Here is a 23,890-nt window from a genome sequence, read left to right as displayed (position 1 = left end):
GGTAGTTATTTTCAATTCTCTCTCATTTAGTTTATCAATTTCTGTGCCTTCAGGGTTGATTTCTGAGTACTTGTCATTTTCCTTCTCATCTGGAGTTTTAATGTATTTTTTCATACTGCTTTATGGTGTGGATTTGTGCTTCCACATAGAGATAGTATTTGGTCGCAGCTTCTACCTGCCAGCACTGGTCATGGGTCAGGGGCTGTGTATTCTGAGCCCACCATGATGTGCAGCTCCCCAGCTCCAGCTGCTGACTCCTTTTCTTTCTGTGCAGCATTCTGGCCAATTGCAGAGCTGGAGTGCCAGGCGAGGGGAGGGGCACTTTCTTTCACCTGCATCCCTCCCTCAGCCACTGACTCCTTTTCTCTCTGTACAGCACTCTGGCTGATTGCAGAGCTAGAGTGCCAGGCAAGGGGAGGGGCTCTTTTTTTCTCTCTTTAATCCCAGGGCATTGTCCCTGGACCCTTACTAACTGCTCTCCTGGGGTGCTAACTTGAAGAACACACCCCCGAAGTAGTTCAGTCTCCTCTATGTATGGGGCTTTCCCACAGCCTGTGAGGGAACTCAGGGAGCGACGGTGTTCCCATGGAGGGCCACCCCTCCCCCCTTTCCTCTCAGAGATGCTCATAGTCTCGGGGTTGCTGCCGTTCGGAAGAGAACAGTCCCCCTAACCACCTTCTGCTTCCTCCACGGGATCTGGCATCACCACTTTCAGATATATGGCTGCATGGGTCTCTAAGACGTCTTTTGTGTTGTGTGAGTGTCCTCTGTTGGTGTATGAATGTCCTTTTGGTTGTATCTTAGAGGGGAGAGTTCAAGGCGAGAGCTCACTCTGCCATGATGCTCTCTTCTTCTTTGATTTTTTTTTAATGTAGATGTTTACAGCTAGAAATTTGTCCCTGGGCACTGCTTCACAGCAACACATAAGTTTTTGTATGTTGTGTTTTCATTTTCATTCATCTCAAAATATTTTATAATTTCCCTTGTGATTTCCTCATTGACTCATTGGTTATTAGGAGTGTGTTGTTTAATTTCCGTATAATTGTGAGTTTTCCAAAGGCCCTTCTGTTAATGATTTCTCTTTCTATTCCATTCTGGTTGGAGTACACAATTTGTATGATTTCAATCTTTCTAAATATATTGAGATTTGTGTTGTAGCCTAGCATATGGTCTATCCTAGAGAATGTTCCATGTGCACTTCAGTAGAATGTGTTTTCTGTTATGGAGTGGTGTGTTCTATAGGTGTCTGGTGGGTCTAGGTGGTTTGTAGTGTAGCTCAAGTCTTATATTTTCTTTTTGATTTTCTAACTGTTCTATGATTTAAAAGATGGTATTGAAATCACTAACTGTTATCATCAAATTGGTCTATTCTTTCCTTCAGTTTTCCCATTTTTTTGCTTCATGTATTTTGAGACTCCGTTGTTAGGTGCATATATGTTCAAACTTTTATATCTTCCTGCTGGGTTTATCCTTTCACCTTTATAAAAGGTCACTGTTTGACTCTTCTAACAATTTTTGTCTTCAAGTCTGTTTTATCTGATAGTGGTATCACTACTCCAACTTTCTTATGGTTGCACTTTTCATAGTATACCTTTATCCATCCTTTGACTTTCAACCAATGTTTATTTTTCCTGTCTCTTTTTCTGAGTAGCCAGTAATTATTGAGTGATTGCTGTATATAAAGCTAAACCGGTTTAATCTCTGCCTTTCCAATTATTTAAATTTCCTTTCCCTGTGCTACTTCCAACAGTAGGAAAATTTACAGCATAGTCTTGATGTTTAAGAAAAGAAACTATTGGAAAACTCACGCATGGCATGCCATGTAAATAATGTGAAAAAAGTCCATAATTTTAAAGGAATATGGTTGAGCCCATAGACTTAATATTTACAGGAGTAACTACATTTAAATATTTCTTGGTGTTCTAACTGTTTTCAGTTTATAAGACACTCCCATACTCGACTGGGAACATAAGCTAGGTCCATCCCTGAGCAATATTACTTATAGTTATGGTGCCAGGTTTATAGTGGAAACCAAGGCTTGGAGCTCTCAAGGGTCGTGTTCAAGCTCCAAAACTCCCTGGACCATGTCATCTCTAGCAGATCTGGGCTCAAGCCCCAGCTCCATTAGTCACTGGGTCACATGGGGGCCCACATCCACCTCACCACTCATCCTCTGAAGAAAAGTGAGCAGAATGCATCTCATTTTTAAAACCTGCTACATCTCTTTGTCATCCTTCTCTAAGTGATTCTCAGAGGCCTTAGAGGGGCCTGAAGGACCAAGACAAGGGTCCTCTGCTTGTGATGTGACTTGCCTGAGCCATGAAGTGGCTGCTGTAGTTTGTTACTAAACGTGCTGCTCTTGCCGTCCCCCCTTCCCGTTTTAGAGAGATGGGACCGTGTCACTACCACAACCAAGAGGCCAGCAACAACCAAAGCTCCGGCAAAGCCTGCAGGTAACATGGCCGCTCTGAGGAGGGCAGTAAGGAAGGACCCAGTGGAGCTCCCTTTGGGGTAGGGTCCAAGCCAACTACCTAGTTTAACCAAGTGATTTTCTGTTTTATGTTTTGGGCCCCCTGAAGGAGCTGATCTTGACTTGGCTGATGCTTTGGATGATCGAAATGATCCCAATGATGGCCGCAGGAAACCAAGTGCGGGAGGAGGAGGTAAGTCATAGCTGTTTGAAAGCACTGGCGAGTCCTGTAGCTTCCTGGTTAGATTGTAGCTCGTTAACTACAACAGCCCACAGGGCCACTCCTGTCCTGGCAGAGCTGGGGGTGCTTCAAGGCATAGGTGAACCCTAAGACAGTGGTTCTCAAACTTTTTGGTCTCAGGACTCCCCAAATTATTGAGGATCTCAAGGGCTTTAGTTTATGTGGGTCATATCTACCAATATTTATCATCTTTGAACTTACAACTGGAAAAGTTTTAACATTTAAAATGAACAACAACCCATTCACATTAACACAAATAGCATATTTTTATGAGAAATAACCATGTTCGGCAAGACAAAATTTAGTGAGAAAAGTGACATCATTCTACATTTTTTCAAATTCCTATAATGTCTGTCTTAGCAGAATAGCTAGACTCACATCTGCTTCTGGATTCACTTGTTGTGGCATGTTGTTATGGGTGAAGTTTGTGAAGGAAATCGAGCCTCATAAATATGTGGTTGAAAAAGGGAGGAAAATTTTAATGTAGTCTTCACATCATTGTAGACATTCTTCTTTTATAAGATACCCAAACTTGACCAGGGGTTGTTTCTTACAGGTTAAGTTCAATGTGAAATGTGAAACCTTATCAACGCACTTTTTATACTTGATTCCATTAAATCCCCCGGGACTCTCTTGTACTTTTAATGAACATTTACCTATTTGTGGTTTTACACATTGTGCATTGGTCATTTGGAAAATATTGATGTCCTGAGGTCTTCTGAACTTCCAGATAATGCCACGTATCATTATGCAATGCCCCAAATTCACATTTGTTAATATCACCACCCATCTCATTAGAAAAAGTCTTTAAGTATTGGCAAGCTGTTAAGCTCATAGATAGTGGTGGATATAGATTTTTCAGAATTCTAATTTTTGTTTGAAATCTTATCATCGGCAACAAATACTGCCAATAGTTTTCCTTGAAGTGAAAGCCTCGTCTCATTCATTTTCAAGAAAACATCAGCCAAATGTTCAAGCCACCATAGTCATAGTTTGACCATCATTCATCTTGCTAGTAAAAGTGGTCTTCCATGACACAAAGCAGCTAATACCACTCAGGACTGAAGCAGTCACACAGGCGCTTTTCTGAGTCAACTATAGCGCTTTGGAGTGCAACAGAAGTTCTGTAAGCATACTTCTCATTCCACCACACAGAATATTGAAAGATGTGTACTCGATGGTTGAGCTGTAATTAACGTTTCTGTTTCCTTTTATTAGTTTTCTCTTGCTGCGTAACTGATTAGCACAAACCTAGTGAGTGGAGACAATACCCATTTCCGGTCTCCCAGGTTCCTTTGATGAGGGTTCAGGACCAGCTAATCTGCGTTTCTGTTCAGGCCTCTACAGCTGCGGTCACGGTGCCCACCAGCTCCACGGTCTCGTCCGAGCTTGGGCTGTCTGCCGAGCTCAGGTGCTTGTCGGCAGAGGACAGCTCCTTGCAGTTGTAGGACTAAGGGCCGCTGGCTTCTTCAAGAGCAGCAGGAGAGCGCCAGGGGGAGAGAGGCTGAGCAGGGGGACAGGGCAGAGGAAGACTAACTCTGTTGCTTCTAGTGTCTGAGCTCAGGAAGGCTTCACCCCTGCTTTAAAGGGCTCACCTGATTAAGTCAGGCTCACCCAGGATGATTTCCTTTTTGATTAATGCAAAGTCCAACTGATTTGGTACCTTAATTACATCTGCAAAATCCCTTCACCTTTGGCATGTAATATAACCTAATCACAAGCGTGCTAGCCGTCCTTTTCGTGGTCCCACTCACACTCAGAGTGATGAGAGAATCCTGGGGGCCCTTTTAGAATTTTGCCTGCCGCCTTCACCAAGGACATTCTTAAGTGGCAATCATTTTCTGGGGATATTGGACATTAACTAACACAAGTTTCTTGTCGCTAAAAGCTTTTTTGGCATTGAAATACATATTTTGTTTTCTGCAGGTTTTTCAGACAAGGATCTTGAAGACATTGCTTGGGGTGGTGGATACAAACCGGATAAGGGCAAAGGTAGGAGAGTTGATTTGTCTAAACACCTTATTCTCGTCAAAAATGTGAACACACAGCAACCAGGTTAATTAAACCATTCTTACTCAGCCTCTGGGAAATCAGAGCGAGTTCCCAGACATCCTGCTTGCAAATTGGGGTTCCCTTGGAATGGTGTGGGCTGTGCAGCTCAAGGCGGGAGGGTTTATAGGCAGTTTGGAAAAGGCACACATTGCCTCTGATAGTCCTTAAGCCGAGCTGCTGCCTAGGCTGACGTCTCCACGCTAGCAGACGCGTTCGTTGAGGCAGTATCAGTTGCAGCAGTTGAGGGTCAGGGGACTCATTGGGAACAGCCCCCTTAATCTGGGGATCCTGTCACCCTGGGGATGGCAGGAGCAAAACTCATTGTGACAAGCATTTTTTTAAGAGACCCATAGCAAGTCAGACATCTTTTAAAATATATTTTGAAATAGTTTAAAACTCACAAGAGGTTGTAACAATTGTTCAGGAGAATTCCTGTGTACCTTTCACCCAGCTTCCCCTGATGATAACTACCTTACATAAGCATAGCACATTGTCAAAACCAGGGGGCCGACACTGGCACAGTACTGTTATTAGGTCACACACAGACCTTATTCAGATTTCATCAGATTTTGCATGCACTCGTGTGTGTGTGTGGACGCGTGCATGTGTGGGTCTATGAAATTTCATTACATGTATGGATTTGAGTAACCATGACCACAATCTGGATGCAGAATGCAGAACTACCCCATCACCACAGGGAAACTCCATCATGCTAACCCTCCACAGTCATGCCCTCTCCCAAGGCCAGATATTTTTAGTTCTCCCAAAACCACCAAAGATTTCAACCTATTATCTTAATACTGTATATGTCAAGATGTGATCCTAGTATGGAGAGAATGTTAGCCAGACTTGATGTGGCAAAGTAAGTTCTGGCTGTAATTTGTGGTTGTTACATATGGTTGTAACCTATTATGATTGTATGTTCTTGTGGTTGTCACTTGTGATTATGATGGTAAGTTATGATTGTAACTATGGTGATGGTAACCTGTTATGATTGTAAGTTGTGGTTGTAGCATTTTGTGGTAATAACCTGTTGTGATGGTAAGTTGGGGTTTTGACTTATTGTGGTTATGAGAGTGACAAGTTATGAGTGTATGTGGTTGTAACCCTGCTACACTCACTACGATCCTGGCTGTGGTACTAGCGTTTGCTCCTTTCTTGCAGGAACTGTGTGCCTTTCACATGGGAGCAGTGTTCTATCTGATTAAAGGATACTGTAGTCAAATCTGTCCTTCAGAACACCTTTCCAGACAGTGTCATCTTGAGTAAAAAGCTCTAAAAGCCTCTAAATGAAACTCACAGTGTCAGGAGAACATGGAACATTTAAAGGGCAAACCCAGGAAATTAGCCAATTACTCCTGGGTGACAAATGGTATTTCTGAATGGTGAGAGGAGGGCAGTAGGAGCGTGTGTGAGCACACGCACGAATGAAAGTCTGAGTGACATGTTGGGGAGGTTCCTTATTAAAAGGACGTGTTTGAGCAAGGAAGAAGTGTTAGGAAATTCTTTAATTAGGTTCATATTTGAACTTCTCTTGTAAAGAATAATCAATTGTTAGCTTAAGTTATACCCTCTGTCGTTATAGGTGTCAGTAAAAGAAGATAAAGGAGTTCCGGCAAAAAATACAAGTGTGAAGCTGAAACATGGTTATGATAAGCACACAATGAAATTCTCAGACACTGTCCTCTGTGCACACATGCTAATGCCAGGAGTGAAGATAAAACATCACATTTAAATAAATGATGGTCTTCAGCATAAACACAATCCTAATTAATTTACTTTCCAACTTTGGGTGTTAGGCACATAGACTCAACTATAGTTTTGGAGTGCATTTCTGAAATAATGTTATCGGTTATATATATTTTTTTCCTCAATAAAACACTTCTACCGGCCCTGTAGAAACCCTGTGTTTTGTCTGTAGTTGACAGTCCCATCTGCCACAGTCCTGTCAGCCACCTCCGTTCCCTTGCACTTTCACTGACTGAGAAACTTGAGGCCAATAACTTTCAACTCTTCATCCCCTCTGTGGTCTACACCCTAGTGTATGCAAGCCTCTACTCCCATTCCCCCAGTTACTCTTTGGTCCCCAGTGACTTCTTGATGGTCACAGCCTTCTGTCCCACGTGACCTCTTCAACGTTTGACCTTGATGACCACCTGCTTCTCCACGTTCTTTCCTCCTGAGCTCTTCCTGGCACTCTCCCACTTTCGGAGTCTCATTCATGTCATCTTCCTAAACAGTGTTGCCTGCGGGCTGTTTCCTTGGGTGTCCAATTCAGTATGTCATTGTCTTGCCCATGGAAGAGAACAGTATTAGAAACCAAGATCAGGGTGTTGCGTGTGTTCATTTCTTAGTGGGATGTCACTACTTTTATACCCTTTAAGTGAGCAGAAGTAGGAAACAGGAAGTATATGGCTGTGTATACTAAACCATGCATACACATATATCTATAGTTATTTCTGTATCCATCAGCATCTATATTAACCTAAACATGAGTTCATACTTATGTCTCTAACTAATCCATTGCCAAAAGGCTTATTTTAGTCTTCCTTTCTCATATGTAACTTCCCTCCTGGACAGTGAGAAACCTCGCATCCGTCAGCCATTTGCTTGCTCGCTCAATTCTGGTATACATGCATAACACTGTCAGAATTGTTAGCCCATACCCCTACGAGGAACAGCCTCACCAACTAGAGTGCAGTGTTTATGTTTAGCTTCTTTCGTCTTTACCTTACAGTTGTCAAAGGTTTTCGAAGTTCCTTGGGTCAGCTCCTTTATCCCTCCGTGTCCATTCAGTGCAGTTCTGTCATACATTTCTAATGCAGTTAGATTCGTTTGTCACAGTCCGTCCTGGGATCCCTCACCCACCTAGTTCGCGTTTCGTTTTGTTTCGTTCTTTTGCTTGCATACATTAAAGTTCATTCTTTGTGATATACAGCTGTATGGGTTTTTTAAATGCATCTAGTCATGTGTCCCCCACCCAGGTACCATACAGAACAGTTCTGTCACCATCAAAGTACTCCTCAGTACTCAGCCACTCTCCCATTCCTCACCCCAAACCTATTTTCTCTTAGTGCGACTGCTGCTCTTTTGACCGTCTCCATCATTTGCCCTTTGCAGAATGTTCACATAGTTGAACTCGTACGGTAGGCAGCCTTTTCAGATTGGCTTTGTCCGCTTGGTGCTATGCCCTTAAGGTTCTCCTATGTCTTTTCATGGATTGATAGCTCATTTCTTTTTTGCACTGAATCGTATTCCATTCTCTGGATGTACCACAGATTATTTACCTATTCAACGACTGAAGGGCATCTTGGTTGTGTCCAGTTTTTGGTGATTATGAATAAAGCTGCTATAACCATTCATAAACATTTACGTACACGTTTTTGTGCGGACTTAAGTTTTTAGTTCAGTTGGGTAAATACCTACGTGTATGGTTGCTGAATCATGTGGTAAGTCTACGTTTAACTTTACAATGAACAGTCCAGCTGTCTTCTCAAGCGGCTGGACCATTTTGCTTTCCCACAAGCAATGAATGAGAGTTCCTGCTGCCTCACATCATCAGCAGCAGTTAGTATTGTCAGCTCTTTTGGATTTCAGACTTTCTAAAAGTATGTAGTAATATCTAATTGTTCCTTTATTTGTATTTCCCTAATGAGAAATGATGTTGAGCATGTTTTTATATTCTCATTTGTATTCTTCTTTGGTGAAGTCTTTCCAGATGTTTTGCCCATATAAAAAATTCAGTTGTTTGATTTTATGAGTTCTTTATATAATCTGGATACAAGCCCTTTATCAGGTATATGATTTCGCAAATATTTTCTTCCAGTCTGTGGCTTGTCTTTTCCTTTTCTTAATAGTACTGTCAAATAAATCTATTTATTTTTATAAAGTTCAATTATCAATTTTTTCCTTTTATGGATCATGCTTCAGTGTTTAAGAACAACCAAGGTCGTGAAGATGGTTTTCTTTTATCTTCTTCTGAGAGTTTCATAGTTTTAGCTTTTACATTTAGGCCTTCACTCCATTTTGAATTAATCTTGATATGGTGTGAGATAGGGGTCCAACTTTATTCTTTTGCATGTGATATCCAGTTGTCCTGGCACAGTTTGGTGACAAGACTATCCTTTTTCCATTGAATTGTCTTGGCTCCTTTGGTGAAAATTGACCATAAGTGTAAGGGTTTGTTTCTGGACTCTGCTCCATTGATCTCTGTGGCTGAACTTCAGCCAATACCAGATTGTCTCTGCTGGGCGTCTGTTCAACTTGAGGGCGACCAATCCTGTGTGGAGAGTTTATCAAGCCCCTTCTGGGTGTCTCAGCTCCCCACCTCTCAGTTAAGTCCCTGGCTAGTTGACTGGTCGGTGGCTTGCTCAGGCTACAGGAGCTCCTGGCTGGCCCTGTTCACATGCCACCGAGATTGCCACATGAACTGACAGTGCTCCGAGTCCCGTGGGTCCACTTTGGCAGCTGCACTGCAGTCGCTGATTTTCATGGCCTGTGCACCCCTGCTGAAAAATGAGAGCCACCCTGGGCAACAAGGCCATAGACTCAAGCTGTTCCCCCGGAACTAAATCTGTTTCCTGAAATGGCTGTCTTTGATTGGCCAGGGTTATAGTTGCTCTCTGAGGAGAGGATTTGTTGACCTCCTCCCTCCCTCCTGCAAGAAGTCCTCTCCCCTACTATCTTTTGAATCTGGAAAATTCTTTCTCTTTGCCTCCCCTCAAGCTTAGGCCCATGTCACTTCCCCTTGGTTCATTACCTTAACCTCTTAACTGGTCTCCTGGCTCCAGTTTGTCTTCCATGCAGCTGCCAGAGGGAACCATCAGGAACATGAAACTGATCTTGTCTGTCTTCTGTTTAAAACTATTGTGCAATAATGAAAAAACAGCCCAATTTAAAAACGAACCTAAGGTTTGAACAGACACTTCACAAAGGAAGTTATATGAAGATGCTCAAAATCATTATTCATTGGGGAAATGAAACTTAAAACCACAATGAGATACAACACACCCACCAGAATGGCTAAAATTAGAAAGACTGATGATACCAAATGTTGGTGTGGACGTGGAGCAACTGAAACTCTCATGCATCGTTGGTGGGAATGTAAAGTTTCTTTTCTCTCTCTCTCATTTTTTTTTTTTAATTTTTTCCGAGGAAGATTAGTCCTGAGCTAACTACTGCCCTCTGGTGCACGCCTCCCCATGAAGGAAAGAGTGACACATTTGATTGGCTAGGCTGATGATCCTCTGGGCCACATTAGTGATGGGGTCATGGCATGAAATATTTTCTCCTGGACCCTGAAGGGGGTGAGGGAGCCCAGGGCCCTCCATGAAGCTGGCTGGGTAAGCGTGCAATCTTAAAGTTTCTGAACTCTGTGATCTTGTCTGTAAACCAAGCTTCCCCTGGGTCAGCTCCAAGGTGATTTGGAGAGAGGAGAGAGGAGAAATAACAGGAAGCTTCCATCTGGCCTCAAGCCATGTCCTCTGACACCAACACAGAAGGCCGGACCTCGAGGGTGCTGAGGGACTTGTCCAGCCCTTCATAAAGTGGGTGCCTTTCCTGAGCTTCCTCTGGCCCCTCGCAACTCTTCTCTGTTGGGAAAGGGTCTGGAGAGGAGGAGGGTGTCATTAGCACCCCCGGATCACTCCCACTGGTGTGTTGCTCAGAAAACTCTTGATAAGTTGACCCAGGGGATCCCATAGGGACAGAGGAGGGGCTGGGCTGGAGGGAAAGAGTGGCTCAGGGAGGGGGCATCAAGGGACAGGCCATTTGCTGATGCTTTCCCGTCCCCAAGGCGGCAGCCTTTCCATCCTCAGGGAGAGCCTGCCTCCTGCCCCCCTTAAAGATGTTTAGGGACAGTAGCTGGTCATCGCTCTGGCTGGATGTTTTACCCCTGCTTGTTCTTGCTGGACCTTTCCCGAACTTCTGGGTCTGCTCAAAGCGAGCATTTTGATGACCGGCTTGTTCAAGTGGCAGTCCTTGGAGTCTTGGATGGTAGGGGATGGGTGTCGCCAGGGAGGGCCTGCCGTCTCCTTCAAGTGCAAACCCTCCCTGCATGGCAAAGAAGCTCGTGAGCAGAGGAGCCCACCTGGCCCTTCTCCGCGGAGCTCTGCAGGTGAGACCACTTTGCAGCGCCAGCACCTCACTGTGCCGCTGCCTTTCTGCCGGCGCCGCCACCTGCCACCACGTCTGCGGCCTCCACGCTGCATCCTTGTGCTATCTGCTGCTGGTCTGTAACAACTGTGGGCTCACGGGGCAGAACATACCACATTGTTTTCTTAGAAAAGGAAATTTAATGTTGGAATCAAATTGAGCACCTTCTTACTCCCAGATGGCAATTTTTTTAAGATTTTATTTTTCCCTTTTCTTCCCAAAGCCCCCTGGTACACAGTTGTGTATTTTCAGTTGTGGGTCCTTCTAGTTGTGGCATGTGGGACGCCACCTCAGCATGGCCTGATGAGCGGTGCCATGTCCACACCCAGGATCCAAACTGGCGAAACCCTGGGCCGCCAAAGCAGAGCGTGCGAACTTAACCACTCGGCCACGGGGTCGGCCCCCAGATGGCAATTTTTAAGGCCAAAAGCACATAGTTCTTAAAAACTGAGGCAAGAACCAAAAGCCATACTTCTAAATAGATAGAAACATTCTCGTCTACGCCTGTCTGGGTCCCACACGTCTGTGTCGGCTGTGTGACAACGTCCCCAAATGTGAAGCATGAGCACCATCGCCTTTGGCTCCCAGGGTTAACTGAGAAGGTGTTATGGGCTGTGGTCAGTTGACTCTAACTTTAAGTGCTATTTCCCTCCAGATGCAACCCTGTGGTCCCCAGGAGGGACCTGCGGGAGCCACGGTCGTTGATTGCCACCCGGGGCTTTTCCCAGACAGCCTCCTCCGCTCTCCCACTGACCTTGCCCGGGCCTGCACTCAGCTACTGCTCCTCCGAATTATCATGATGTTGGTTTCTCTCATGATACCACACATGGGAAGCCTTACTTAGGCCTCTGGGCTTGCTCCTCCTCTGGAACCTCCAAGATTCTGGAGTCTTCCAGGTCCTCAGGTTTCCTGTTTTTTAAATTTTTTTATTGTGGTAAGATAAACGTAACAAAGTTTATCATTTTAACCATTTCTTTTAACTTTTTATTATGATTATGAGAGTTTACAATCTTGTGAAATTTCAGTTGTACATTATTGTTAGTCATGTTGTAGGTGCACCACTTCACCCTTTGTGCCCTCCCTCCACCCCCCCTTTCTCCTGGTAACCACCAATCAGTTCTCTTTGTCTACATGTTTAACTTCCACCTATGAGTGGAGTCATACAGAGCTCGTCTTTCTCTATCTGGCTTATTTCACTTAACATAATACCCTCAAGGTCCATCCATGTTGTTGTGAATGGGACGATTTTATCCTTTTTTATGGCTGAGTAGTATTCCATTGTATATATATATATATATATATATATATATATATATATACCATATCTTCTTTATCCAATCATCAGTTGCTGGGCACTTAGGTTGCTTGCACATCTTGGCTATTGTGAAGAACGCTGCAGTGAACATAGGGGTGCATGGGACTTTTGAAACTGCTGATTTCAAGTTCTTTGGATAGATACCCAGTAGTGGGATGGCTGGGTCATAAGGTATTTCTATTTTTAATTTTTTGAGAAATCTCCATACTGTTTTCCATACTGGCTGCACCAGTTTGCATTCCCACCAACAGTGTATGAGGGTTCCTTTTTCTCCACAACCTCTCCAACTTTGGTTATTTTTGGCATTCTAACAGGTGTAAGGTGATATCTTAGTGTAGTTTTGATTTGCATTTCCCTGATGCAGAGCGATGATGAACATCTTTTCATGTGCCTGTTGGCCATCCATATATCTTCTTTGGAGAAATGTCTGTTCATGTCTCCTGCCCATTTTTCGATCAGGTTGTTTGATTTTTTTGTTGTTGAGCTGTATGAGTTCTTTATATATTATGGAGATTAACCCTTTGTCAGATAAATAACTTGTAAATATTTTTTCCCAACTAGTGGGTTGTTGTTTTGTTTCAATCCTGTTTTCCCTTACCTTGAAGAAGCTCTTTAGTCTGATGAAGTACCATTTGTTTATTCTTTCTATTGTTTCCCTCATCTGAGAAGTTATGGTGTCCGAATAGATCCTTTTGATACTGATGTCAAGGAGTGTACTGCCTATATTCTTTTGTAGAAGACTTATTGTTTCAGGTCTAATCATTAGGTCTTTGATCCATTTTGAGTTTGTTTTTGTGAATGGTGGAAAAGAATGGTCAATTTTCATTCTTTTACATGTGGCTTTCCAGTTTTCCCAGCACCATTTGTTGAAGAGACTTTCTTTTCTTCCTTGTATGCCCTCAGCTCCTTTGTCGAAGATTAGCTGTCCATAGATGTGTGGTTTTATTTCTGGGCTTTCAATTCTGTTCCATTGATCTGTACACCTGTTTTTGTACCAGTACCATGCTGTTTTGATTACTGTAGCTTTGTAGTATGCTTTGAAGTCAGGGATTGTGATGCCTGCAGCTTTGTTCTTTTTTCTCAGAATTGCTTTAGCAATTTGGGGTATTTTGTTGCCCCATATGAATTTTAGGAGTCTTTGTTCAATTTCTGTAAGGAATGTCATTGGGATTCTGATTGAGATTGTATTGAATCTGTAGATTGCTTTGGGTAGTGTGGACATTTTAACTATATTTATTCCAATCCATGTGCATGGAACGTCTTTCCATCTCTTTATGTCGTCATCAGTTTCTTTCAGGAAAGTCTTGTAGTTTTCATTGTATAGGTCTCTCACTTCCCTGGTTAAATTTACCCCAAGGTATTTTATTCTTTTTGTTGCGATTGTGAATGGGATTGAGTTCTTGAGTTCTTTTTCTGTTAGTTCGTTGTTAGAGTATAGAAATGCTACTGATTTATGTATGTTGATTTTTTACCCTGCAACTTTGCTATAGCTGTTGATTATTTCTAATATTTTCTGATGGATTCTTTGGGGTCTTCTATATATAAGATCATGTCATCTGCAAACAGTGAGAGTTTCACTACTTCATTACCTATTTGGATTCCTTTTATTTATTTTTTCTGTCGAATTGCTCTGGCCAAAACCTCCAGTACTATGTTGAATAGGAGTGGTGAAAGTGGGCACCCTTGTCTTGTTCCTGTTCTCAGAGGGATGGCTTTCAGTTTTTGTCTGTTGAGTATGATGTTGGCTGTGGGTTTGTCATATATGGCCTTTATTATGTTGAGGTACTTTCCTTCTATACCCATTTCATTGAGGGTTTTTATCATAAATGGATGTTGGATCTTGTTGAATGCTTTCTCTGCATCTATTGAGATGATCGTGTGGTTTTTGTTTCTTATTTTGTTAATGTAGTGTACCACATTGACTGACTTGTGGATGTTGAACCATCCTTGTGTCCCTGGTATAAATCCCACTTGATCGTGGTGTATAATCTTTTTGATATATTGCTGTATTCGGTTTGCCAGAATTTTGTTGAGGATTTTTGCATCTATGTTCATCAGTGATATTGGCCTGTAGTTTTCCTTCTTTTTGTTGTCTTTGTCAGGTTTGGGGATCAGGGTGATGTTGGCTTCATAGAATGTATTAGGGAGAGCTCCATCTTCCTCAATTTTCTGGAATAGTTTGAGAAAGATAGGTATTAAATCTTCTTTGAATGTTTGGTAGAATTCTCCAGAGAAGCTGTCTGGCCCTGGACTTTTATTTTTGGGGAGGTTTTTGATTATTGTTTTGATTTCTTTACTTGTGATTGGTCTATTCAGATTCTCTATTTCTTCCTGATTCAGTTTTGGGAGGTTGTAAGAGTCTAAGAATTTATCCATTTCTTCTAGGTTGTCCAATTTGTTGGCATATAATTTTTCATAGTATTCTGTTAGGATTCTCTGTATTTCTGTGGTATCCATTGTGATTTCTCCTCTCTCGTTTCTAATTTTATTTATTTGAGACGTCTCTCTTTTTTTTTAGTGAGTCTGGCTAAGGGTTTGTCAATTTTATTTTTTCGAAGAAATAACTCTTTGTTTCATTGATCCTTTCTAGTGTCTTTTTTGTTTCAATATCGTATATCTGCTCTATTTTTAGTATTTCCCTCCTTCTACAGACTTTGGGCTTTGTGTTTTCTTCTTTTTCTAATTCTGTTAGGTGTCATTTGAGATTGCTTATCTGAGATTTTCTTGCTTATTGAGGTGAGCCTGTATTGCAATGAATTTCCATCTTAGGACCTCTTTTGCTGCGTTCCAAATGAGTTGGTATGGTGTATTTTCATTTTCATTTGTCTCCAGATAATATTTGATTTCTTCTTTAATTTCTTCAATAATCCATTGTTTGTTGAGTAGCATGTTGTTTAGTCTCCACATTTTGGCTCCTTTCCCAGCTTTATTCTTGTGGTTGATTTCTAGTTTCATAGCATTGTGGTCAGAAAAGATGCTTGATATCATTTCAACCCTCTTGAATTTGTTGAGGCTTGCTTTGTTTTCCAAGATATGGTCTATCCTTGAGAATGTTCCATGAGCACTTGAGAAGAATGTATAACCTGCTGTTGTTGGGTGGAGTGTTCTATATATATCTATTAAGTCCATCTGGTCTAATTTTTCATTTAATTCTATAATTTCCTTGTTGACTTTCTGTCTGGATGATCTATCCATCGGTGTTAATGGGGAGTTGAGGTCCCCTACTATTATTGTATTGTTATTGATGTCTTCTTTTAGTTTGGTTAAGAGTTGCTTTACAAATTCTGGTGCTCCTGTGTTGGGTACGTATATATTTATAAGTGTTATGTTATCTTGGTGGAGTGTCCCTTTTATCATTATAAACTGCCTCTCTTTTTCTTTGTCTGTTTTGTTTTGAAGTCTACTTTGTCTGATATAAGTATGGCGACACCCGCTTTCTTATATTCATTATTAGCTTGGAGTATCATCTTCTATCCTTTCACTCTGAGTCTGTGTTTGTCTTTGGGGCTGAGGTGTGTTTGCTGGAGGCAGCATATTGTTGGGTCTTGTTCTTTGATCCATCCTGCCACTCTGTGTCTTTTGATTGGAGAGTTCAACCCATTTACATTTAGAGTGATTATTGAAATGTGGGGGCCTAATGCTGCCATTTTATCACTTGTTTTCCGGTTCTCTTGCATTTCCTTTGTTTCTCGTCCCATGATTTTGGACTACTAATTCAGGTAGGTAGATTTCTATATTGGCTTTATTCTTATTCGTAATTTGTGTCTTTATTCTTGTTATTTGTTTACTGGTTACCAAGTGGTTTGTATAAAACATCTCATAGATGAGATAGTCCATTTTCTGATAGCCTCTTATTTCCTTAGATTAAGACGTTCCATACTTTTCCTCTTCCCCTTCTAGATTGTTATTGTCAGATTTTTTTTTCCTTCCTTCTTGTGTTGTGACTTTGTGGTTAAAATGACAATATTATATTTATTCTTGGTGTTTCCCTTCCTTTTATCTTTAATGTTATACTTAACTTTTGCTAACCTGTTCTGATGGAGAGCTGTAACTATCTGATTTTGTCTTTCTAATTATCTCCTTTGCTCTGGGTTTTGTAATCCCTTTCCTTTTTTTGTTTTTTCAGGTATGAGGGTCTGCCTGAGCCTTTCTTGTAGGGGAGGTCTTGTGGCAATGAATTCCCTTAACTTTTTATCATCTGGGAAAGTTTTTATTTCTCCATCATATTTGAAGGATATTTTCGCTGCATAGAGTATTCTTGGCTGCAAGTTTTTGTCCTTCAGAGTTTTGAATATATCATTCCACTCTCTTCTAGTCTGTAAGGTATCTGCTGACAGCCTTATAGGAGTTCCTTTGTAGGCTATTTTCTTCTGCCTTGCTGCCCTTAGTATTTTCTCTTTGTCATTGACTTTTGCAGGCTTCACTACTATATGCCTTGGGGTTGGTCTTTTTATATTGATAATGTTTGGAGATCTATTGGCTTCTGTCACATGGAGTTCCATCTCTCTCCCCAGGTTTGGAAAGTTCTCAGCCATTATTTCTTTGAACAGGCTTTCTGCCCCCTTCTCCTTCTCTTCCCCCTCTTGGATACCTATAATCCTTATGTTGCATCTCCTAATTGAGTCAGATATTTCTCAGAGAGTTGCTTCATTTCTTTTTAGTCTTAATTCTCTCTCCTCCTCTGCCTGCAGCATTTCTATATTCCTATCCTCCAAATTGCTAATTCTGTACTTCATATTATCGACCCTACTGTTCAGAAAGTCCAGATTTTTCTTAATCTCCTCCATTGTGTTCTTCATCTCCAATATTTCTGATTGGGTCTTCTTTATAGTATCATGCTCTTTTGTGACATAGCTCCTGAATTCGTTGAGTTGTCTATCTGTATTCTCTTTAAACTCATTGAGTTTTTTACTGATGGCCATTTTGAATTCATTGTCATTTAGGTTATAGATTTCATTGTCTTTGGGATTGTTTTCTGGGTACTTGTCATTTTCCTTCTGTTCTGGAGATTTAATATATTTTTTCATACTGCTTGATGGCGTGAATTTGTGCCTCCGCATAGGAATAGAGTTTAGTTACTGCTTTCACTTGCTTCTACTGGAGTTGGGGGGGGGGGAGCAGCTGTTTAATCTGCACTGACCAGGATCACTCTCAGTGATGCTGACTGGACCTGGGCCCCTCCTCATGGTCACAGTGGTCCTGTGGTGTCTCTTTTCAGCTGTGGGGACAATCACAAGGGGGCCTCAGGTTGCTCGTGCCTACTGTCACAGACCACCTAGACACGCTCCCTCCTTAGGATCTGCAGCAGTGTTATGGGCTTTCACAGCAGCCAGGAGTAGGTTCACCTAGACTCACAGCTCTGTCACTGTCAGGACCCGCAAGATCTCACTTGTCCACTATGGGCCACAGCAGAGCTATGAGTATCTACTGCAGGCTGTGGTTAGCTCACCCAGCTGTGCTACTTCTGCCCCAGGGCCTTCCAGCCTTGTGATTGCTGGGCGGGGCCTCTCCACTAATGCTGTGCAGAGCCTTTCCCTGTGGCTGTTGTGGGACTGTGGATTTTCCCCCTGGATCATGGAGCAGGCTTGCTGGGACTCCAGGCTGCCACCACCCACTCACACAGGCTCACTGGGTGTCCCTTGCCCCCTCTGGGCCACAGCAGGATACCGTGAGTCAGAGGCAGCTGGTGGGCTGCTGCACTTCCCGGGATCCTCCTGCCCTGGGGCCTCCCAGCGTTCTGAATGCTGGGCAGGGCCTCTCTGCTAATGCCAAGTAGAGGCTTTCCCTGCCACTGGTGTGGGACCATGGATTTTCCCACTGGGCTTAGAGGCAATCGCGGGGGGCTTAGGTAGGGCTGTAATCACCTGTTTCCACTGTCATTCCATCAGCACATGCACACACCTGCCCTTGGTGCGTGGCGATGCTGTGAGCGTGTCTGCTGGAAGAAAGTCGCTTGCAGGTACTAGGCTGTCCAGGGGTCGGGGGTCAGAGAGTTTTCACCTATTTCCACCTTCTCCTGGGGGGAAGTCCATCCACCTTCCAATGTATAGCAGCATGGGTCTCTCAGGCGTCCTGAGATGCTGTGTGGATAGCCTTTGTTGACCGATGAATGCCCAATTAGTTGTAGATTCGAAGGGGGAGAAACAAAGAAAACTGCTCACTCTGCCATGTTGCTGATGTCACTCCCATTTTAACCATTTTTAAGTGTGCAATTCAGTGGCATTAAAATACATTCACTATATTGTGCGATCATCACTGTCTTCCATCTCTAGAACTTTTCCAAACTGAAACTCTGTCCCCGTTAAGCAATTTCACCCCATTCTCCCCTCCCTGCAGTCCCTAATGGCCACTGTTCTACTCTGTCTCTCTGAATTTGACTACTTCAAGTACTTCATATAAGTGGAACCATGCAGGATTTGTCCTTTTGTGTCTGGCTTTTTTCACTTAGCACAATGTCTTCGAGGTCCGTCCATGTTATCACCTGTGTCAGAATTTCCTTCCTTTCTCAGGCTGAAGAACATTCTGTTGTATGGATGGACCACATTTTGTTCATCCATTCTCCCTACTGGGTCCTTGAAGAAAACATTTCTCTTGCATTTTTACTGCATTTACAATCACTGTCTCAAAGTGTCTGGACCCTCTCATGATCCCTTATAAGCCATAAGTTAATCTCATGTAACAGGGAATTGGGTCTCAATGAGAACATAATTATGGCAAAGGTGCTTAAGTGGAAGGGCTTACCCTAGAAATGTTGGCTAAGACCCACCAGACATCCACTGGCTGCTTGGTGACCACCGAGTGCCACAGGTGGTCTGCCCAGTTGTGGGCACAGTGGGCCAACTGGTGGCCTTCCATCAGGAGCTGAAAAGTTAGGGATTTGCCCCAAGACAGCCCTGATTCCCTCTGAACAGCCTTTTCTAGATGTTTCATCTATATGGCTCTCTAACTACTTCTTTGGACCTATTTCCATATTTTTTCAGCTTTCACAGTGTGAAGAAATAGGATGTTTCAGATGTAAGGAACTGCTCTCTGGTTCTAGTGTTCTAGGATGTGAAGAGACCCACTTGCTCCCTCAGAGCCCCTGCTCCCGACACACACATGTGCATGTGCGCACCCCCCTTCCCTCCCCCCCACTCAGGAGTGCAGCGTGAACACAGGGATTTTCTCTGAGATAACCTCTGGTCTCTTGGGAGCATGGCAAAGGCAGACAGGGTTCAGGGCTCTGTGTCCTGTCATGTTATCTAGAGGGTGAGCGTCTCATCCCTGAGGTGGATGTGGAGGGGCCCCAGGACATAGAGACTTTCTGGAATGGTGAGGAATGGCATCCCCATTGGTTAGCCTAGGCAGCCATATTCTGGCCAATTGTTTCAGTTCCATTTGACTTCGTTACCATGTGTCATTTAAAGAAAGCCTTTTCCCCTCTTTGTTTATTCATCTTTAAAATTTTTTCTTTTGCATTTATGCTGCCACTTTTTTTTATAATGAAAGATTTTTAAAAATCCAGAAGTCCTAGTTGTGGCTGTTGGAAGTCTAGAATACTTACAAAAGTCCTTAAATACTTGAACATCCCCCTAGCAGTTCTAGATAGAATCTTCCCAGTGTTACGTGACTCTCCATGCCCGTGGCAAGTCATGTGTCAGGCACTCGCTGCGAGCCCAGGGTTGCGCTATTGCCAGAGAAGGGCAAATACGTGCGTTGCATCCCTCCTTCCAGGTTTGTGGCTGTGTGGGACTCGAGCCTGCTGGGCGTGGACATGTGTGTGTGCATTGTTGTCGTTTGTACTTGACGATGTTGAGGATATAACACTTCTCTTGACAACGGGGCTTGTTTATGACTTCCTCACTGAGGTAAAGCCTCCTGTTCTTCAGTGGTTGCTATAGCTATAGGAGTCCTCACAGCTGTGGTGGGCGCTACAGCTCTGGGGGTCCCATAGCTATGGGGCTTGCTATTGCTACAGCAGTTACTATAGCTATGGCAGGCCATATGGTTTCAGGGGCCCCCATAGCTCCAGTGCCCAGCCCTATAGCTATGGCAGTTGCGATTGCCACGACAGCGGTCCCTCGAGCTGGGCATTCCGAATAGCTGGCTGCGTGTATAGGTTTGTACACTCAGAGCAAATTGCAGTAGGAGATAGCCGTATGGGGGAATTTCTAGTGCAGTAGTGCCTCCTCCAGTCTCAGTGCTATATGACATAATTGTGACCTTAGAAGGCAGGTGGGGATATGAAACATGGTGTCCTCGGGAACGAAGATCCTGCCAGTGACCTGTGAAATAGCCTCTTCGAGCTGGCTCTCCACTGGTGGAAAATAGGGGTGGGTAGATTTGCATGGGGCTTGCATATTTTCAGTATTTTTTAGAAATGATATGAAAAAATACTTGTTTCCCCATCTAGGGAGGCTCATCAGGAAGGCTTCGGAGTCTGTGCTTGCAATACGCTTTCAGTGCAGGAGTGCACATTTGGAAATCTGTGTGTTGATTTTTATGAAAATGGGATCATGCTACCTTTTTATTCAATTATACCCTGAATGTGTTTCTCTCTCATTAAAGAGTACTCTCAAATATCACGTCAATGACCACATAACATTCTACTCCGTGATTTATTTAGCCAGTACCTATTTTTGTACCGAGAGGTTTTTCTCTTCCAGTTTTTACTGCTAGACGCAGTGCTGTGGTGAACGTCGTCATAGCCAAGTATACAAAACCTTAATGGTTTGTCAGATAAATTCCTAGAACCTGAATTGCTGGGTCACAGGCGGTGTAAAGTTTTAAAGAGGTAACTCTTCAAGTGTCCTGCCAAATGGCGCTGCATGAAGGTCGTAGCGCCAGCTTCCATGCCCACACCCGGAAGCACACGGGCCGTGTACACGGACCCTCGCTGCAGCTGCCTTGTATAGTTTTGTGATCTTGGCAGATTGGATCAGTGCAATACCTACCCTGTTTAAATTTACGTTTCTTTGGATCTAAGAGGGGTGAAACACTTTTCAGCTCTGTCTTACTTGACACTCTTAATGTGCTGCATGAATTGCCTCTTCGCGCCCATGGGCCACTTTTCTAGTCTGCATCTTTCCTGTTGACTTGTAAGAGCTCCTTTCATATTAGGGATTATTAAGCCCAATTTCTTCACATCCTCACCAACGCTTGTTTACCTTTTTTTGGATTCTAGCCATCCTAATGCGCGTGGAGTGGGATCTCATTGTGGGTTTGGTTCGCATTTGCCTAGTGACTAATGATGTTGAGCGTCTTTTCATGTGCTTGTTGGCCATTGGTATATCTCTTTAGAGAAGTGTCTATTCATGTCCTATGTCCATTTAAAAATTGAATTATTTGCCTTTTTCTTATTGAGTGGCAGAAGTTCTTTATATTTTCTCAATACTAGTCCCTTGTCAGATACACAATTTGCAAATGTTTCCTCCCATTCTGTGGGTTGTCTTTTTACTTTTTTAATGATGTCCTTTGAAGAACAAAAGGTTTTAATTTTGATGAAGTCCACTTTATCCATTTTTTTTCTTTTGTTGCTGTGCTGTTCAGACTGAAGTTTTTATTTTGATGGGGTCTTTTCCATTCGGGGTTTCTGGCCTTAGGGTCATGCTTGGAAAGTCATGCCTCACCCCAAGACGATATAAATGTTGTTCTCTTCTAATGCTTTTATGACTTGCTCCGTTTTCTGTTATTGTGAACTTCCTTCCGTGGACAGTATTGGATTGCATAGGTTGATTTTGTGCCCAGTGGCTCATTGGCTGCCCCAGTGCTGTCTTTTGCATGGCATGTGTTTTGTAAAGGAACCGGGTTGAGCCTGTGCTCACAGGAAGTGACCAGAGCTCGGTAGCCAAAGGGGGAAGAAAGCTGTTACACTGGCTTGGCTGCTTCCACCGGCAGACCTGTGTGGCTGACTTCAGTCCAGGTTTATGCAACCAGAAGGGACAGAAGGATCTAGAATGACTGGCTTTTCAGTTTTATCTTCCAATTATTCTTTAGCCTCACGATATTTTCAGCTCACGTGCCCATCTGAGCCATGAGTTGCCCACAGAATGGGAGCACTTTTTTTTGAGGATGAACAATTTTTTGTCCTCTTCTTAGGATGATGCTCCCATGCGTCACCGATGGTCAAATAGCGAGGAATTCCTGGAGTATTGAGCTTCTGCATCTTTTTGACGGCCTGGGGGAGGGCAAGACTTTCTCTCTGCGGGCCTGAGAGGACAGTAGGCAGGGGGCCATCCTGTTTACACTTCACAGAACACCCTTGCAGCTCCAGGTCATACAGAATGTGGGGCTGAGGTTGCTGGGAATCCTTGTGACCAAGTATTGATGAGGAAAGAGACGGGAACGAGCTTCGTTCCACCTCGAATGAGAAAGAGTCGGTGAGGCTGCTCACGGATCTAGTTGATTCAGTTCCAGTTTAACTAGAACTCTAGTGACATGAACACGCCAGCAGAGGGCGCCTGTGAGGGGACTTGCCCCTAGCCTTGACAGTGGCCGCCTCCAACACAGTCGGACTCCAAGTGCTCCCAGGGACCCCGCTGCTGATGTGGTGGCGCCCAGGGCGCCACCTGGCCTCCTTTCTCCAGCAGCACTGGTTGGGTTTTTAAATGTCGGTGCTCCCTGTTCTGTAGTAACCGTTCATGTCCACTCAGGGATTTTTATGAAATGCGTTTATTGCAGGGATTCAGCCCCAGGTGGGAGCATAACTAACTCATCCCCCTCCCCCACGACTCTTTTCTTAAAATAGACTATGTTTTAAAGCAGTTTTAGCTTCACAGCAAGATTGAGCAGGATGTACAGAGTCCCATTTGCCGCCTGGCCCCCACACCCACAACCTCCCCCCTTACAAACCCCCCAGCAGAAGGGCACATTTGTATCCATCTGAACCCGCGCTCCCACAGCCTCTTTGACTGTGAAGGAGCTGCCAGAGTTCATTGCCCTCAGCGTCCCCAGACGCTTTCTCCTAAGAACTCTGCGCTCTGGGAACACCGTCTCTCCTCAGCAACGGGCATTGTGCCCTGAGGAGAGGGCCACACGGAGGGAGCGCTCAAGGCTGAGTACTGTCCTGAAATGGCACCAGTTGCTTGTCAGGGAGCTGCAGTCTGGGGAAGTGTTGCATGCATGTGTGCATGTGTGTGTGCGTGCGCATGTGTGTACGTGTGTCTGCTGTGAACTGCCCCCGCAGGGATAGATTGTCCGACCCCCGCCACAGTCGAGGTGAAGAGCAGTTCCATCCCCACGAGGACCCCACCTGTGTTCCTTGTCTCATCACAGCCGGCCCCTCCCTCTCCACCCTCCTTACCCCTGTCAGCCGCTCCTCTGCTCTCCATCTCTGTGACATTTCAGAGCCTTTTGAATTTCAAAAGACTGGATAAGGCCTTGTCAGCCTGCATTTGTTTATGTTCCCAGAACCACTCAAATTGTGTGCCAGGCTAGATCCAGAAGTCCTTAAGACTCTTCGTTGTCTCTTAATCCTGTAGCATGTATGTGTACCTAAGTTACATGAACAGAAACATCTGGATTAGAAGAAGAGCATGTAAAGCACTAGACACAGGAGGAAAGTGAACGGAAATATTAACTGTAAACCTCTCTGGGTGGTGGGATTGGGAATTGTTTTTATGCTGGTCTTTCATCCTTTTTTCAACAGTTTTATGGAAGCGTGTTTGCATAAGCAGATAAA

The 23,890-nt window shown here is 43.6% G+C and overlaps 1 protein-coding gene across 3 annotated transcripts in view; it reads left to right on the top strand.

Annotated features, from left to right (window-relative positions):
- CD99L2 (CD99 molecule like 2) overlaps positions 1-23,890 on the top strand; it is a 114,497-nt gene that overhangs the window by 80,460 nt on the left and 10,147 nt on the right. For all 3 annotated transcript variants that reach the window (XM_070604877.1, XM_070604878.1, XM_070604876.1), the window contains exons 3-5: positions 2,385-2,453; positions 2,580-2,663; positions 4,638-4,703. In XM_070604877.1, coding sequence (XP_070460978.1) covers positions 2,385-2,453; positions 2,580-2,663; positions 4,638-4,703 — 219 coding nt within the window. The remainder of the gene's footprint in view (positions 1-2,384; positions 2,454-2,579; positions 2,664-4,637; positions 4,704-23,890) is intronic.

Source organism: Equus przewalskii, chromosome X (assembly GCF_037783145.1).
Source record: "Equus przewalskii isolate Varuska chromosome X, EquPr2, whole genome shotgun sequence".
In the NCBI taxonomy this organism is placed as follows: domain Eukaryota; kingdom Metazoa; phylum Chordata; class Mammalia; order Perissodactyla; family Equidae; genus Equus; species Equus przewalskii.
This window is presented reverse-complemented; position numbering and strand designations above follow the sequence as displayed.